Genomic DNA, 15,312 nt, shown 5'->3' on the forward strand with positions numbered 1-15,312 from the left:
TTTGTCTACGTAATCGTCATCCACCGTACAAGCCTCATCTTCAGATAGTAAATTCGACTGATCTATACTGGGTACTCGTGCCGAGAAGATATGGAAGTCTAAATATATACCGCGGACAATAAGAGTAGGCTTTTCTGTATCCTTGCTATTCTGTGGCTGCGCTGACTCCGATATCGATCTATGCCTGCGTCGATACTCGCTACAAGGGTACATTATCCATGATGTCAATCAAGTGCCAAAGCGGATATTATTTTGTTTATATGTTTCAGGCCTAGTATCGTACATGCAAACAGGGCATGACTGGATGCGCTATGCAGATATATTCAACCTACATAACCCCACCAAATTCATTCTGGCATGCAACAGGCCTACCAGCGTTGCTGCTGCATCTTGCACTAAACCGAATATTCGCGGTGTAGTCCGAGTTCGCTTTGGCGGCAAGATCATCCCACCCCTCTACAACGGCAATGTCGCTTGATACTTCACCCGCTTGCTTGTGGTGGTGAAAGACCTCCGGGTTTACTGTCAAGCAGCGCAAGGTCCCGCTTTGACACCATTCACGTAGATAATCAGTGATTATCCTGTCCATTCCTTGACGCGATAACTCGTACAGCTTACTCGCTGCAGGCTTAGTAAGGGCATAAGCGTATGTGCAGATAGGAGCAACAGATTTATGGACCATCCGGAGATGAGAAGGAAAGTTCGTCAACCGCCCATCGTTCTCCCGATACAAGGATGACTCGGGAAGCGTCTCATCCATAAATGATGCTGGGCTTTCAGGGATATAATCACCGCAGTGACCAAGCCATAGGAGGTCCCAGGCCTCACCATATGGAGACCAGTCAACCTGGCCCTTATCCCCGCTCACCTGCCGTATTAAGGGCGACGCTCGGAGCAATTGCTGCTTTACAGCGATATCCCAGTCTGCGTCGTCTTCCATCACCAGTACAGTGGCCCAGTTCTGGGCTATCATTTCCCGCCATATGTTCAGATGGCCCAGCCAGCAACGGGCCTGGCCCCTGCCAATATGGCCTGCTCGTCCTGGAACACCCTTACCTCTAAAGACGTCCACTTCATCATCCGACCAGGGAGGTTGAAGGGGCACCTCTAGGTCAACATGGGTATATTTGGCAGCTCTTAGAAGCCCATCTAACCGCCATGCGGTCCCGGTAGAGACAATGGCGATTTTCTCAAACTAAAATAGCGTTTAACGAGTTAAATCTATAGAAGAAGTAAATTTGTGGACAGCCGATACATACCCCAAGAGTGTTATTCAATGGAGCAAACCCACCCTTATGATGGGTATGTTGGGGTTTGAGCTTCTCGATCAATGGCGCTTGAAACGTCCTACATATAAGAAGAACAAAGGCTCCGACAATAGCAATGTTCCTCAACGTGTTTATCGACAGAGGCTGGGTGCGTTTCATGATTCTAAAGCTGTCGAGGAGCTCATCCAATGATGACCTATATCTAGGTCATAACTTACGGAATGGCCATGATGTATATTCGGTCTTCTGCTACGTGCGGATTCGGTTTGATCACGCATTCCATCGTGGTCGTGGAGCTGAGCTCGGCAGCGGATAAGGTTGCATTTCGTCGTATAAGCATGCATAAATGCTCGTTGCATAGTGACAATGATAATCCTCAAGATAACTTCAAATGTAAGCAAGAATGCAAGCTGACTACGGCAATCTATAATCTGTGAAGTTCGCTAATTGTTTCAGGGTAAGCAGCATCTTGGTTACTGATAATCAGAGCTCTCTGGCTTAGATGTTGGAAGCACTTCCTCATACTATGTCGGAAGAAAGTTGGCTAAGCACATATAATACTCTTGTATTCCCGAACCTTTGCACATACCAGTGCCAGCAACAAACATTGCATCGCCCGACTCTCTCTCTCTCTTTCTCGTTTACCACTACTCGGATCAACTTCAAAGACCACACCCATTCAAATCGAAAGCTCAAAATGAAGGTTTCATCCGCCTTGCAGTTCTTCGGAGCTTTGCTCCTGGTTGAGCCTCTCATGGCCATTCCTGTTGCACCTCGCGACCCAGACAGCTGTGCCATTGTTCGCGACATCAATGGTGACATAGTCGCCCGTGGAGCTGCCTGTAGCCGCTCCGTTCAAATTGGGCCTGACAACGCCACGGAAGATGCAGCTGCTCTTGTCACCCGCGACCCAGACAGCTGTGCCATTGTTCGTGACGCCAACGGTGATATAGTCGCCCGTGGAGTTGCCTGCAGCCGGTCCATTCAAGCTGAAACCGAAGACGAGACGGAAGATGCCGCTGCTCTTGTCACCCGCGACCCAGACAGCTGTGCCATTGTTCGTGACATCAACGGTGACATAACCGCCCGCGGTATCGCCTGCAGCTGATTACGACGCGAGAAGACCGGGGCCCATACTAGTTACGATAGGCCCCACCTGAGAGCGCCCAACTACCGCCGCCGGGATATGTGAATGGACTGACTGGATGGCTATCTGTCTGCCGCCTGGGAGGAATCTGGAGAACGCTAGTTTGATGTTACGTTACATTCAGGTAGATCTAGACTGCGAGAATGAACGAGGATAAGAGATTGTGTTATATGATCCTGGCTATTGCTAAATGCGCCAAGTGGCAATCTGGTAAAACTGCTGGAGTGAACTAGCCCGGATGACACCATTTTAGTGTGGTAGAATTCAACTTTCTCGAACCAATCCATCTTCTATCTTCTACACAGTAGTAGTACCTAGTAGTATGCAGCGTATACCTGGATCGGTTAGAAGGTCTCAGAGACCCACACCGGGAGCAACCCTAATCAAGGGGCCATTTTGCTTACCTCAAGTCAAGCTTCAGTCACACCCATCTTATTCTTATCCGGTTGGTCATTGGCGATCGAGTCTAGATCCGTGGATTTCCACTCTTGCCAAAAAAAAAGAAAAAAATATTAATAATAATCATTTGTTGTCCATGATGCCATCGCAACTTAACATGACGTGATTCCCTCGGAGACGCCGTTGCGGGGGCGTCTTTAGCTGCGTGAGTCAGAAATTAGTGCGGCTGCTTCAGGGTGAGGCGAGGTATGCTCCGAGGCAGTCGGCTCTGTCGGAGTTCTCTACTCCAGGTTCTGTGTGATACTAGCTTTGACTATTCTGGAAGCTCTGACTAGATCAAGCCTCACCATATTCCTGTGTTAGTAAAAGAAATATCTTGCCAAGTCAAGGTCATTGAGATATTAAGAAAGACTGAATAGTTCTTTATCCTACAACAATTGCCAAAGAATAGTTTATATCAAGATCATTCAGCTTCGAATTTAGCTTTAAAAAGTGTTATACTTAAGCCCTGTAGCTATCCTAGATACGAAGATGCAAAATATATTTCTGAGCGAGTCAAAGGTACCTTGTTTGCCCCACAGTCCTCCAAAACTCTGGCCAAGTTGCAACTGGTAGCCTGTCACTGCGCATGATACCGCCCTAATACTATCGCCAGCCAGGGAGGGGAAAAGGGATAGTTAAGAGTATACAACAAGGGTAGACGGTTTAAATTGGCATGGAACCCCGAAGCTGACAGCCCGTAGTGGAAACTGGCTTAAATAAAGCACATACTTTTAAGCATGCCAGACGAAACCAAGGATGAAAGGAGGCGACGGCAGAATCGAGAGTCGCAGCGTCGATTCCGTGAGTTAAGCATGTTCAATGATCCATGCATGAGATGGAACTGACGAGCCAGGCAATCGCCATAAGAAGGAACACCAGAACTCCGCAAGCACCAATGATCAGGTTGCTGCTCTTGCCTCTGGTACCAGCCCACAGAGTTCATTCGATGTTTTGCAAAGTGGGTTTATGGGCCCTATCAGTGATAACGTTGCATTCGCTACATCAACTCCCCATTTCCCCGAGCTATGGAATGATGACCGCCTTCTACCACTCGGAAACCTACCCAATACTAATTATTCCATTGCGTCGCTGAATGCACCCATTGATGAACAGCCTTCGTCATCAATTATCGAATATGCAGCACCTACAACTTCTGTATTGAACCACTCGTTACCAATCACTTCAGTGCAGGGAAATGGCGCGTCACTTTCCTGCGCTCAATTACCACAACCTATAGGCATCACACCCCAAAGCGAAGGTCATTCGAGGCCTTCCACCGAGCCTACGTGTGAACAAGCATTTTTTGCTCCTTACACCGAGCTTCGTCGTACCTCTGAAACGGGTTCGCAAGGTGGAACCCTTAATCTGGAGTATCTCAGACAGCAGCCGCCCCCTTCGAAGCCGTGCTCCGCGTCAAAAAAGGTATTGTACACTTTAGGAATTCTCGTATATTATAGCGTGTTAACCCATTCCACCGGCCTACGATCAGAAAGAAGCCGCTGTAAGGCCTAGAATCCATAGTCCACTCCGCCAGCTTGGACCTTCTCGATCCAGGGGCCCCCGCAGACGTCGAGTCAGAAAGAAAGTAGATTTAATGATTGCAGAAATTCAAGAGGTCTACCGCGTTGGGGTCTTTCTGGGGCTCTTTGAGAGGGATGAAGAGCTTCAGCAGCTTTTGATGGTGGTAAGAGAACGATTTCGAGATTTAGAGATCAGACATGTTAGGAAGGGCAGCAGTGATGAATCTTCTAATTGCTATACTTCTGATGATGATGATGCCTTGGTTTAAAGCGAAAAGATCATCCATAAGACAATACTGCCCTAATGGAAGGAGATCAATGAGAGTATCAATATACACTTTCACTGTAAAGCCCAAAAGACCTAGTGAGAGATGTTTTACATCCTTTGGATCGAGGCTCGATGAGTGAAAATAGACAATAAGTCTTCCTTTGATCAAAGAACATGGTCGCGCTTGGTAGGCGGCCGGATGCCCTGCTATGGCGTAACACGACTGCTCGCCATGCTTCCCTGGTATTGCGCGATACCCTAAAACCTTACAAGTGATATGAGAAAAACCTGAGCCAACTAGATCAGTGGTTCTAGAAAAGCTTCCAAAGATTAAATATCGAGGGAGGGTGGCTATTTGTCCCTAGCATACTATGCAAATCTTGCTGAATGAAAGGTCTTCCCATTCTACTACCTAAAAAGGTCATAACCGGCAAGGTGTCTTCATAGGTTATGTCATAGCGATCCCTTCCTTGACAAATGTACCATTTCCTAAACAAGATATCGGAACGAGGGATTTTCCATCTACATGCGATAAATGTTAGCAATTGATAATGGTTAACATAGTAACCATGTCTTACATCTGTCAGATCATTCAAGCCAGAGATATCATCAATGTTGGCTTCCACTGAGCACTGTAATGCGTCCCGCTACATCTGAGATATCAGTATACAATTCTCAGGATGTTGGGAGGTCGGTAGTGAGTTAGTTTACCTTTTTGTTCTTTAGCACATATAATCTGTGCAGGATGACAAGCAAGATAAAATCCAGGGCCAGACAAATAATCATGGCAATGAATCCAGATCTATAATGTGGCTCCTCTCTTTCAAAGAATAGCTGGGGGCCAATCAGATTACCCACGCAGTACCTATGCCTTATTAGAAACAGAATAATGACTAGGATACCCATACTCAGACATACGCAATGAAAAGAGCGGCAGTTACGACGGTCTTCTTTGTTCGCCCGGCGATGTTGGCTTGAATCAACCCTAGGGAAAGGACATAAGTCGCACTGAACCCAATGGCAAGATAGTACCCGCTGATTTAATAGTTAGTAGTGGCCCTGTGTGCAATAATTTCGACTAGTTAACGAGGAAACGTACAGAAGCCGGCCAAGCTTGTTTTCCTCGGGAAGAGCGTACATGAGACTCAGTCCCAGGATAGCCACAACGAGGCCACCACACATAAGAATGATTCGGCAGTTTTTAATCCTTCCTGCGAGAAACCCCGTAATGAGAAGAGCCAAGACCTGTGCTCCTCCAAATGGCATTCCCAGGAGAGTAGTTCCAAGCTTTGAGTAACCGAATCCCTCGATGATCAGCGGTCCGAAGGCACTGATGCCTCCCTAAGTAAGTAAGTAGTTAGCTTTGGTCCAACAGTAATGTCAGCAGGAGATAGCTCGACATACATTTGGAATGTTGTTCGCAATAACAAAGAGTATCAATATCCACACTTGAGGATCTATAAGAGCTTCGCGTGCTTGATAGAGCTTGAACTCTTTATTGTCAAGGCCAGTCTTATTCTCGGATACTCGTTTGATGGCAACATCCTTCTCCGCGGAAGATAACCACTTCGCTGCGGCAGGACTTGGAGCAGCAAAAAGGAAGAAGGGCACTGCCCAGACAACTGTGGCGGAGCCAAAGATAAGGAAAGGGAACTATATGGGTTGAAAAAGTCATTCAAACAACTCAAATGATTGCACTGATTCCATCTGCTTACCTTGTAAACAGGTATATCGCTCTTAATGTGCCCAATCCCGTACTAAAGTATTATCAGTCAATTATTTCTCCATATTTATTCCAGAATACTGACAGCTACAATGCCTCCAACCACTTGAGCAATCCCGTTCATCGAGAACCAAATACCAGTTCGAAGAGGTTGTTCGTTTCTACCATGATCAGTCCCACACATACCAAATCTAGGGTGGACCTCACCTTTTATAGAACATCGATGTCAACTGTACGAAGCAAGGACTAACTCCACTTTCCAGGGCACCTAAAAAGAAACGAACAGCCATCAAACTGCGAAAATCATCTGCACCTGCCATGCAGAGAAGGACTGCTCCCCAGAGGAATCTAACATGCTTTAGCTACTTGTCGTGAATGACAATCAAAGGTATAAAATTGTAGTAACTCACATCAAAGTCCCACAAGATCTTGTGATATGCATCTTTTGGAAAAGGAGATTCATAGGGAATTCACCGACAAGATAACCCAGATAGAATATCGTTGTCAACCCTGTAGACTCCGATTGTTACCTCTTGTCAACATATGATGTCCAAAAAGAAGGCATACATGAATACTGATCGCCCACTAGATGGGCCTCCTCTTTCATTCCCCACAAGGCAGCATATGAAATACACGTCTTATCCACGAACTGGATAAGGTACGTGCCCATAAGCTAAATGAACCATCAGCACGGTCACATCTGACAAAGATGATTCATTATTACCCAAGGAAGAAGAAACCAATCAATCTTGCGCAGCACAGTTCGATTCTCTGCTTCGGTATATGGGGCATCCTCCGTTGCCCCATGCAAAGTCCCCAATGCAATGTCCGGGGGCTGTGGAGCAAGGTCGCATGCTTTAGTGTCAAGTGTGTCTGACTTCTCAGTGATCTGCAACATCGTGTCTCGATCCATGCTCTTCGGAAAGAGGACCTTGGAGATTACTTTGTGGACTGATACAATATCGATTATTTATATCTCAGCACTTCGATTCACCCGGGAAATAAGTCTATTGCAAAGGGGCTATCAAAGTTAAATACACAACCACCACAATACGATTCAGCCAAGACGACGATAAACAAAAGGACATCATCTGCCCCCTTCACTGGCCACGACAGCCATACGGTTAGACCGAATGGCTCTTGGCTGAAGTTAAAGAGATAAGAAAGAGGAGATGGAGATAATCTTCGTCGGCCGGGCCGATCTATACTCTCGGTCGGCCCGCCCGATCCGATCCGTGTCATGCATATCGGTTATGAAAGCATGGATGGGCTTGAATACACATATAAAGAGCGACAGAGAGATCATTCTTGAGCTCTGGCCTTCGCTACTCTTGTCAAGGTCTTTCTACCACTACTTGCAATTATGGCGATCAATTTTATCAACCAACCCAGTAGCGAAGGCGATACCGGCGTCCCGAAGCATGTCATCCAACTCGTTTCGGAGGCTATTGACTCGGCGTCGTCAGAGCTGCGTCGACTGAACTTAGAGGTAGATTTAGCTCATCTTGTATTTAGTGTAAATTATTAACAGCTGCAGATATGGAATAATCCCGAAACGCGTTTCAAAGAAGAGAAAGCCTGCAAGCTGCTTGCCGGATGGTTTGAGAGCCAAGGCTGGACTGTGAAAACTGGTGTATACGGTATCTCCACAGCGTTCGAGGCACGCTTTTCCGTCACACCCGGGGAGAGATCAGTCTGCTACAATGCCGAATATGGTGAGTGTGCCCACAACTCATGCGCTCGCTGCTTGCTAATCTTCACAGACGCCCTTCCTGAGCTTGGCCATGCTTGCGGTCACAATTTGATTGCCACATCAACACTGGCATCAGCCGTCGGGGCCTCTGCCGCTATGAAGGAACTGAAAATCCCAGGAACGCTGATCGTGATGGGTACGCCCGCTGAAGAGACCGGCGGAGGTAAATACATCATGGCGAACCATGGCGCGTGGAAGGACTGTAGCGTCGTCCTCATGACACACGCCATGCCGGACTTCTCGACCGCGAGAACGGTGACGAAGGCTTCATGGAAGTTCAGAGCCAAGTTTCATGGAAAGGCTGCACACGCGGCAGCCGCACCGTGGAATGGAAACAACGCCTGTGATGCCATTGTAATGGCGTATAACGGTCTAGGGCTACTTCGTCAACAGATCCAAAAGACGGAAAGCATCCAGTCTGTTATCCTTGAAGCTGGAAAAGCACCCAATATTATTCCCGACTACGCTGAAGGTAGCTTTTCTCTGCGTGCGTTTGACTCAAAGGCGTTGGAGCGTCTCCGAAGCCGCGTGATACCCATTTTCGACGGAGCTGCAGCGTCTACGGGCTGTACTGTTGAATTATTTTGGTGCGTTAATAGACAACTGACACAGACTGGTCAATTTCTCGATACTAATATACACATAGGGACGCATTATATGAAGACGTTGTAACCAACATGGCTCTAGCGAGCCGCTATACCCACTATATGATCAATGATCTGGGCCTCACGCCCGCAGATATTCTTCCTCCATCAGATCTTTCAGCGAAGGTGGATCAGAATGGTAGCTCGTATGTTGCAAGGCGGAACACAACCCTGGAGCCGTCGCAAAAGACACTAACGTTGCAAATCTCCAGCGATTTCGGAAACTGTTCTTATATTCAACCCGGTATTCAGACATTGTTCAGCATTAACGCTACGGATATGCCTCATACCCCTTCCTTCCAGAAAGCGGCGGGTACAGACTTTGCACATACAGAGTCATTGAGAGCTGGAAAGGCCAATGCTTTGATAGGGCTCGAGGTCCTGCTTGACGAGGGGTTCTACAAGGAAGTAAAAAGTGATTGGATAAACGACATGAAGGAGCGTGGTCGTCTTCCCGAGTGAAATTGTCCGAAGCTCTATATCTCCCTTTATCGTATGCCATTCAAAGCGACCCTAAGTCCTTTCATTGTACCTATCTTATGAAGTTCTCGCATTCATACCCACAGCAATGTACTTTTTGAAAGTTACTCGAGCCAGTAAGCCTAGTGGAACTCGCTCCATATGCCGCTGCAGACCGTCTCAATTCGGTTATTCACCCAAAAATCGCTTTCCTTGACTTGAGAATCGCTACTCAAGGCTATCTGTATCTTATGAGAACATCTAGACTAGGGTAGTTTGTCCAAAGTACAAACCTTGCTGGCTTCTTTGCGTTTGCTGTGCATTCTACCACACAGCAGCCGGCTCCTTTAGCATACCCATGGATAAAAGATAGTATGCTGGAGGATATCTTTATCCAAACACCAAGGGAGCTTTGCAAAGTGCTTGCCGTGGTATTTTCAGTAGCCTCATGTCGATCTGTGGTCACTTGTGTATAATCAAACTTTATGCAAAATTTCGGTAAATGCTCAGCTAGCGGTCTTCTGTCTCTTAAGGTCGTCAAGGTACCGTTCTGGTGTCAAGTTAGCATACTCCAATAATACCTAAGATTTTAAGACATACGCCCGGTCACCCATCGCGTGCTCATACATTGGAGTACCTTTTCTAAGACGCTTACGGCTCTCCTCGAGTCAACCTTTGGGCTATCCCTTAGCACACCCAGTAATAGCCGAGCTGCCTTGTAGACAGAATGTACCACAAATACGGGTAGCACCTCCAAATCAGCCGGTGTGATTTGTGCAGCAAAGCTCTCGGACGCATAGACAAGTTCCCCGATTACATCTTGCATAAGTTCGTATGATGCAGCGGCACAAGACTCCAAGCCTGGAGCTTTAAGACTGTAACCAAACTCTAGGATAGTCATCAGGGCGCTGATTCAACTCCATGTTAGTCTTCATCAGATGCTGTAGGCAATGGGGCTCAACAGTACCTGCGGGATATGGCAACTGCGCTGCAGCACAGATCATGTGGAACATTGTAATCTTCTTGTACAGTTTCTCTAAATGAACTGAGTGTCTTTAAGATCTGTATAGCTTCGGCATTGAAGAACTCCATGTGTTGAACTGGGTCATGGACATGGGTGAGCACTTGCTCTAGTATACGTGAAGCTTGGGCTAGTTTATTGAAGTGGTATAGTGGTTTCGATGGCGTTAAAGTCGGGTCGAATGCTTCGGAGTCCTAAAAAGATGTTAGCAAAGCGAGAATATTGTAATACTCAGTCGTAATACTTACGTCGTTCCCGCCGACAGCTCCCGACAGTAGGGCTTTCGGGATGATAGGTCCTTTATTACTCTCTAAGGAGACATATCTATCACGGTTCACATTTCAAGTGTTAGTGCTAACGCAAGTGAAGGGCGGGTTACATGGAAGTGAGCCGACCCCGGCATCTAAAAACGGAGGCACAGATTCTCGAATACTTTTTACCATGAAAATGAAGGTGACGGACGGGACCCACCGATCTGCTATAACAATGCCACGCCATATACGTCGAGCCTCGCCCGCTCTTCCTGGGGATTTGAATGTTTCTTCTAGCTGAGCTTTGGATACTTCATTAGCCCCGAGTGCCACTGCTGCCCGAACATTTGCACCCATGGAGATATATGCTGCAGGGTACATGCCGTGGCCCACTTCAAAAATTGTGAGTAGCAACCTGCACTGCAGTAGCTCCAATGAATTGATCTCAATCGCCTCTAATGTTGCAATGAATCCCTTCAGTAGTATGTATAGGGAGCGCATCCGGGGCGGTATCTCATCATCGACTGGCTTGGCCCCCAGGAGAACCATGCACAGCGTGAGCAAGCTAAGATCCGCACTCGTGTAAGTGAGAATGTAAGTCAGACGCTCATAAAACGGTCCTTCAGCTAGTATAGGAAACCAAGGATGGATTGTCCGAAAGTATACCGCGGCTACCGCTCGGATCCTACTTTCATCCCCGATGATGGTGAAAACTTGCGTCCTGATGGTGTGAGCTATATTATCTGACGTGAGCTGAGCCAGATCAGGAACCGGTAAGGAAATCGAGGATACATCCTCGGGAGAGTCTCCGGGTCCAGTTATTCCGTTTGGTTCCGTATAGCAGCAGACACGGTTCAATCTTATTGGTGTTTGGTTAGTACTTTATATGTAAGCGGAAAAGGCCTATTTCACCGAAGTGGACTTACCTCTTGCACAGTGAGCATACCGGAAGTAGCTTGTCGCATTTACGCTTGTGCGTCCTGCAGCGCAGGCAGACGCGATTTGCATGGCTGATCATTGCGTATCGTTGACGGTGCGGATGCAGGTGCGGATGAGTATCGGCATGGGTGGTTCCGTATGAATTTAGGTACCGACTAAATTCTTGGTCATCAACTCATAAATGTCTTAAACGGCGTACATTGTCTCGGCATGAAAACTACTAAGTAGTAGTTCAGTTATAAGTTGAATCCATGTCTAAGCGGAGCCATCGGACCTAATGATACTAGTCCCATTCAGGATTAGCGGTCCGCACCTGCATCCGCATCTATTTGTAAGAGGAACTAATCCATGATAGCTCTCAGAGTATCAGCATCGTAGTGTAGTGAGGATTATAGATGCAGACACCAAGGCCTTTTCCCTATGTATGGTAGAACCTTCTCGTGACGTATAGTGTAAGCAACAGGAATCACCCAAAACGCCATTATATAAAGTCTGTCGTCCACCGCACTTTACAGTTCTAAGATCCCAAGTCTTGCTGTATGCTTTGACCTTCCCCATATTCACTGCATAACCTCATCGTCTTCCACTCAAGTTGTTGATAACTCTAATCAACTCTCCCAACAATGACTGTGATCCGAAACGTTGCAATCGCCGGTGTAAGTTCCCACCTCTTCGAATCAGCATCACATCTAACAAGCAAAGGCCTCCGGTGACCTCGGCACCCCAGTCCTAAACGCCCTCATCGAATCCAACAAGTTCAACATCACCGTGTTGACCAGACACTCCTCCAAAGCCCAATTCCCCTCCACCGTCCGAGTAATCCCAGTCGACTACAACTCCATCCCAGAGCTCACCACCGCTCTAAACAATCAAGACGCCATCATCTCCACCCTAACCACCGCCGCCGCGGACGTGCAACACACCCTAATCGACGCCGCAATCACCGCAGGCGTCAAACGATTCATTCCCTCCGAGTTCGGCGCCGACACTGGCAACCCCAATGCCTCCACCTTACCCGTCTACCAATCCAAGATCGCCGTCAACAAGGCTCTCCAGGCAAAAGCCGCGGAGAACCCTTCCTTCACATATACGTTGATCCGCCACGGACCCTTCCTCGACTGGGGTCTTAACGCGGGTTTCTTTTTCGACTGGAGGTCCGAGGCACCTACCTTTTATGATGGTGGTGATCGACCATTTAGTACCACCACTCTGGCCACGATCGGTCAGGCGGTCGTTGGAGTTTTGTTGCACTTCGACGAGACGAAGAATCGTCCCGTTTATATCCATGATTTGGTCACCAGTCAGCGCCAGATCTATACTATTGTCCAGAAACTGGCTCCCCAGAGGAAGTGGAATCCTGTGGATGTTAGTACGGCTGAGCTAGAGGTGAAGGCGCGGGAAGAATGGGCGAAGGGGAATACGGATTTGCGGTCTATTGTTGGTCTTTTGTGTCGGGCGGTGTTTGCGGAGGGGTATGGTGGGGAGTTTAAGAATGTTGATAATGAGCTTCTTGGGTTGGGGTTTAAGACGGAGGCTGATCTTGAGGAGGTTGTGAAGACGATTTTGGGGGATTCTTTGTAATGAGGACGTCGAGTAGTTTAGTTTACTCTGGTTAGGGTTGTGGGCCTGGGAGTTGTTTCATAGTGATTTTCATAGCTGAGATTTGCATTTTGACTGAACGTTCTTAGAACAAGTGAGAATTTTAGTCTTGTGGCTGCTTTTGTATGTGTAGTCTCCTAATTAATGTATCCGGGGTGCAGTCATCGTAAAGTTACGCCTGTTCCGTGAGTTGATTGTGCAAGAAAACATTTCCTTTTTAAATCCCATGTTATCAAAGTCTTTCATTAATGAATATACAATAGAGAAATAACCCAGCTTTATCTTATCATCATCGCGCTCGCTCTAGGCGTAGCTATAAGCAAAACAATGCTCTATAACATGTAATCGTTCACTGAAGTCAGAACGTTCATCATCACTTTTAATCCTGTCTCACTGCACGGACTGAGACTTATACCGAAAAGGTATGGGGAGTCTTGAGAGCAATAGGAGCATCCTCACGCAAAGTCGTGCCGATCAGGTGATCGAAAGATGGAGAGTGGGCGACACGAGGGGTGAAGTCCTCGATGTCCCAGAGATATCCGAGAGTCTTGAGGACGGAGGTAGCACTGTAGGGAGCGGGCTTGCCCGTGACGGGATCCGTTCCGTACTGCTCGATGTATCCCTTCTTACTGTAAGGGGAGATAACCCAGGTCGGCATGCGGCCACCCAGACGGTCGAAGTGAAGAGTGTATTTCTGACCGTTCTTCGCAGTCTCAGTGTAGGTCAGGTTGTCCGGGCGGACGGCGAGAGGGGGAGGGACATGGTCGTAGAAGCCACCGGTCTCGTCGTAGGTAATGAAGAGCAGGGTCTTGTCCCACTGAGGGCCCTGGCGAATGGCATCATAGATCTGCTTGACGAAGACCTCACCGTAGGAGACGTTACCGGTGGGGTGCATGGAGTTGGTGTTGGTGCCGCAGCAGGAGGGGTTAATGTAAGAGAATTTAGGGAGGACACCGAGGTAGGCGTCTTGGAAGAAGTTTTCAACGGGCACCACGTTGGACCGGGAGGTCTGGTTGACGTAGGTGAAGAAGAGAGAATCCGGTTCGAATTCTCCGTTGGTGCCATCGTAGTTGAGCCAGGACACGCCCTTCTCGTTGGCGGCCTCGAAGATGGACTTGCTAGAGATACCATAGTTCAGGAAGTCATCGTCATTCTTGCCATGCCCAGCAGCGGTTCCTGCCAGAGCGCACAAGCGGTTGGGGTTGGTAGGCTTTTGAACGCGTTAGTCAAAATTAAAAATATACAGATTTATCGCACTTACGCCAGGAACACACGAGAACCAGCTGTTGAAAGTAGTGAACTCATCCACAAGGTCCACGAGCGTAGGAACCTCCTCCTCCGTATAGTATCCCATCACTTGCCTTGTCGCCTCTTCTGGGGCCAGTTTGGGGTAGTCGTTAAGCTGTGCGTTGAGGAAGCCAGACTGGTCGGCGACGACCTTGCCACTGGCAATCGCACCATTGTTTGGGGTGTAAGTTCCGTAGAACTCCAAGTTATTACCAGTCACGGAGTGGTCTGGATCGTTGAACACGGAATCATAGTCCTTGGCCTGAGTACAGTACTTGCCCGAGGATGGGTCGCTCGCATTCTTGTAGTTGCAGAACGGGCCGTTGTTGATCGGGTTGTCCAGTCCTTGGCGGCGCACGCCTCCCAGAATGTTATCGAAGGATCTGGACCATATGTTAGTGCTCGTCTTCACATACCACAAGCTGAATTGAGGAATTTATTATTCCACATATGAATATCGTAAGGGCACACAAACCTGTTCTCGAGAATAAGCCAGACAATGTTCTCGACCTTGTCCTTCAAGTTCTCAATGGACTCCTTGGAGCCAGGCTTGTATCCGAAAGGGGCTTCTCGCACGCTCGTATACTCGGACGTGACAGGGCTAGCAAGACCGAGAGAGGCCAAGAGGCCGAGACCAGTAAGCAGAGCGGTGGACTTCATGTTTACTCTCGGATTGAGGTCGTGAGCTTGAACAATGCTGCTTGCTAGGGAGTCTGAGCCCGGCCAGGGAAAGGCTTATATAGCCCACTGGAGGAGCTACCTTTCCGTCCCATTCGGATACCACGTGCGCTGTGCGTCGGGTTGAAGCGCATATCCATCGAGGCACGAGGGACTTCGGCTTCATACCGACCAAGGGCAGCCTATCGCTATCCATCTTTACAAATCGTTCTTCGTGGAAGCCACCGGAGACGGGATGACAGTCTTATCGACAAAGAAAACAATATGAAGTGGAGGCCACATGAGTGGGGCTCTCATTTGACAGCCTTGGTCAT

General features: G+C 48.0%; 8 protein-coding genes across 8 annotated transcripts; 4 read left to right on the forward strand and 4 right to left on the reverse strand.

The window, feature by feature from the left end:
• Position 1: 1 nt before the first annotated feature.
• On the reverse strand, positions 2 to 1,487 carry F9C07_2282915 (uncharacterized protein). The gene is made up of 2 exons (XM_041285846.2): positions 1,260 to 1,487; positions 2 to 1,195 (listed from the first exon to the last, which is right to left on the reverse strand). The coding sequence occupies exons 1-2, from the start codon at positions 1,425 to 1,427 to the stop codon at positions 329 to 331; spliced, it is 1,035 nt and encodes a 344-aa protein (XP_041145569.1). The 5' UTR covers positions 1,428 to 1,487; the 3' UTR covers positions 2 to 328.
• On the forward strand, positions 1,488 to 2,952 carry F9C07_2282916 (uncharacterized protein). The gene has a single exon (XM_071510596.1). The coding sequence runs from the start codon at positions 1,771 to 1,773 to the stop codon at positions 2,374 to 2,376; it is 606 nt and encodes a 201-aa protein (XP_071366225.1). The 5' UTR covers positions 1,488 to 1,770; the 3' UTR covers positions 2,377 to 2,952.
• Positions 2,953 to 3,054: 102 nt separating this feature from the next.
• F9C07_2243643 (major facilitator superfamily domain-containing protein) lies at positions 3,055 to 7,265 on the reverse strand (the record flags this gene model as incomplete). The annotated part of the gene is made up of 12 exons (XM_041291927.2): positions 3,055 to 5,166; positions 5,223 to 5,291; positions 5,356 to 5,509; positions 5,563 to 5,679; positions 5,744 to 5,985; positions 6,049 to 6,297; positions 6,360 to 6,401; positions 6,453 to 6,528; positions 6,575 to 6,715; positions 6,778 to 6,877; positions 6,935 to 7,040; positions 7,092 to 7,265. The coding sequence occupies 12 exons, from the start codon at positions 7,263 to 7,265 to the stop codon at positions 5,134 to 5,136; spliced, it is 1,503 nt and encodes a 500-aa protein (XP_041145571.2). The 3' UTR covers positions 3,055 to 5,133.
• On the forward strand, positions 3,594 to 4,645 carry F9C07_2231908 (uncharacterized protein; the record flags this gene model as incomplete). The annotated part of the gene is made up of 3 exons (XM_071509894.1): positions 3,594 to 3,657; positions 3,710 to 4,278; positions 4,346 to 4,645. 3 exons carry the CDS (start codon positions 3,594 to 3,596, stop codon positions 4,643 to 4,645), a joined length of 933 nt encoding a protein of 310 aa, XP_071366226.1.
• A 465-nt stretch (positions 7,266 to 7,730) lies between the features above and the next one.
• On the forward strand, positions 7,731 to 9,226 carry F9C07_3251 (putative amidohydrolase amhX; the record flags this gene model as incomplete). Its single annotated transcript, XM_041291916.1, has 4 exons — positions 7,731 to 7,856; positions 7,905 to 8,082; positions 8,131 to 8,707; positions 8,767 to 9,226. The coding sequence occupies 4 exons, from the start codon at positions 7,731 to 7,733 to the stop codon at positions 9,224 to 9,226; spliced, it is 1,341 nt and encodes a 446-aa protein (XP_041145572.1).
• Positions 9,227 to 9,729: 503 nt separating this feature from the next.
• On the reverse strand, positions 9,730 to 11,503 carry F9C07_2231911 (uncharacterized protein; the record flags this gene model as incomplete). The annotated part of the gene is made up of 6 exons (XM_041291928.1): positions 9,730 to 9,773; positions 9,824 to 10,131; positions 10,191 to 10,438; positions 10,493 to 10,568; positions 10,716 to 11,354; positions 11,442 to 11,503. 6 exons carry the CDS (start codon positions 11,501 to 11,503, stop codon positions 9,730 to 9,732), a joined length of 1,377 nt encoding a protein of 458 aa, XP_041145573.1.
• Positions 11,504 to 12,057: 554 nt separating this feature from the next.
• Positions 12,058 to 13,015, forward strand: F9C07_3252 (putative oxidoreductase CipA-like protein; the record flags this gene model as incomplete). Its single annotated transcript, XM_041291917.1, has 2 exons — positions 12,058 to 12,090; positions 12,137 to 13,015. The coding sequence occupies 2 exons, from the start codon at positions 12,058 to 12,060 to the stop codon at positions 13,013 to 13,015; spliced, it is 912 nt and encodes a 303-aa protein (XP_041145574.1).
• A 74-nt stretch (positions 13,016 to 13,089) lies between these two features.
• On the reverse strand, positions 13,090 to 15,301 carry F9C07_1489967 (phospholipase C PLC-C). The gene is made up of 3 exons (XM_041291929.2): positions 14,796 to 15,301; positions 14,295 to 14,703; positions 13,090 to 14,243 (listed from the first exon to the last, which is right to left on the reverse strand). The coding sequence occupies exons 1-3, from the start codon at positions 14,978 to 14,980 to the stop codon at positions 13,443 to 13,445; spliced, it is 1,395 nt and encodes a 464-aa protein (XP_041145575.1). The 5' UTR covers positions 14,981 to 15,301; the 3' UTR covers positions 13,090 to 13,442.
• Positions 15,302 to 15,312: the final 11 nt, after the last annotated feature.

This window comes from Aspergillus flavus, chromosome 4 (assembly GCF_009017415.1).
Source record: "Aspergillus flavus chromosome 4, complete sequence".
Lineage (NCBI taxonomy): Eukaryota > Fungi > Ascomycota > Eurotiomycetes > Eurotiales > Aspergillaceae > Aspergillus > Aspergillus flavus.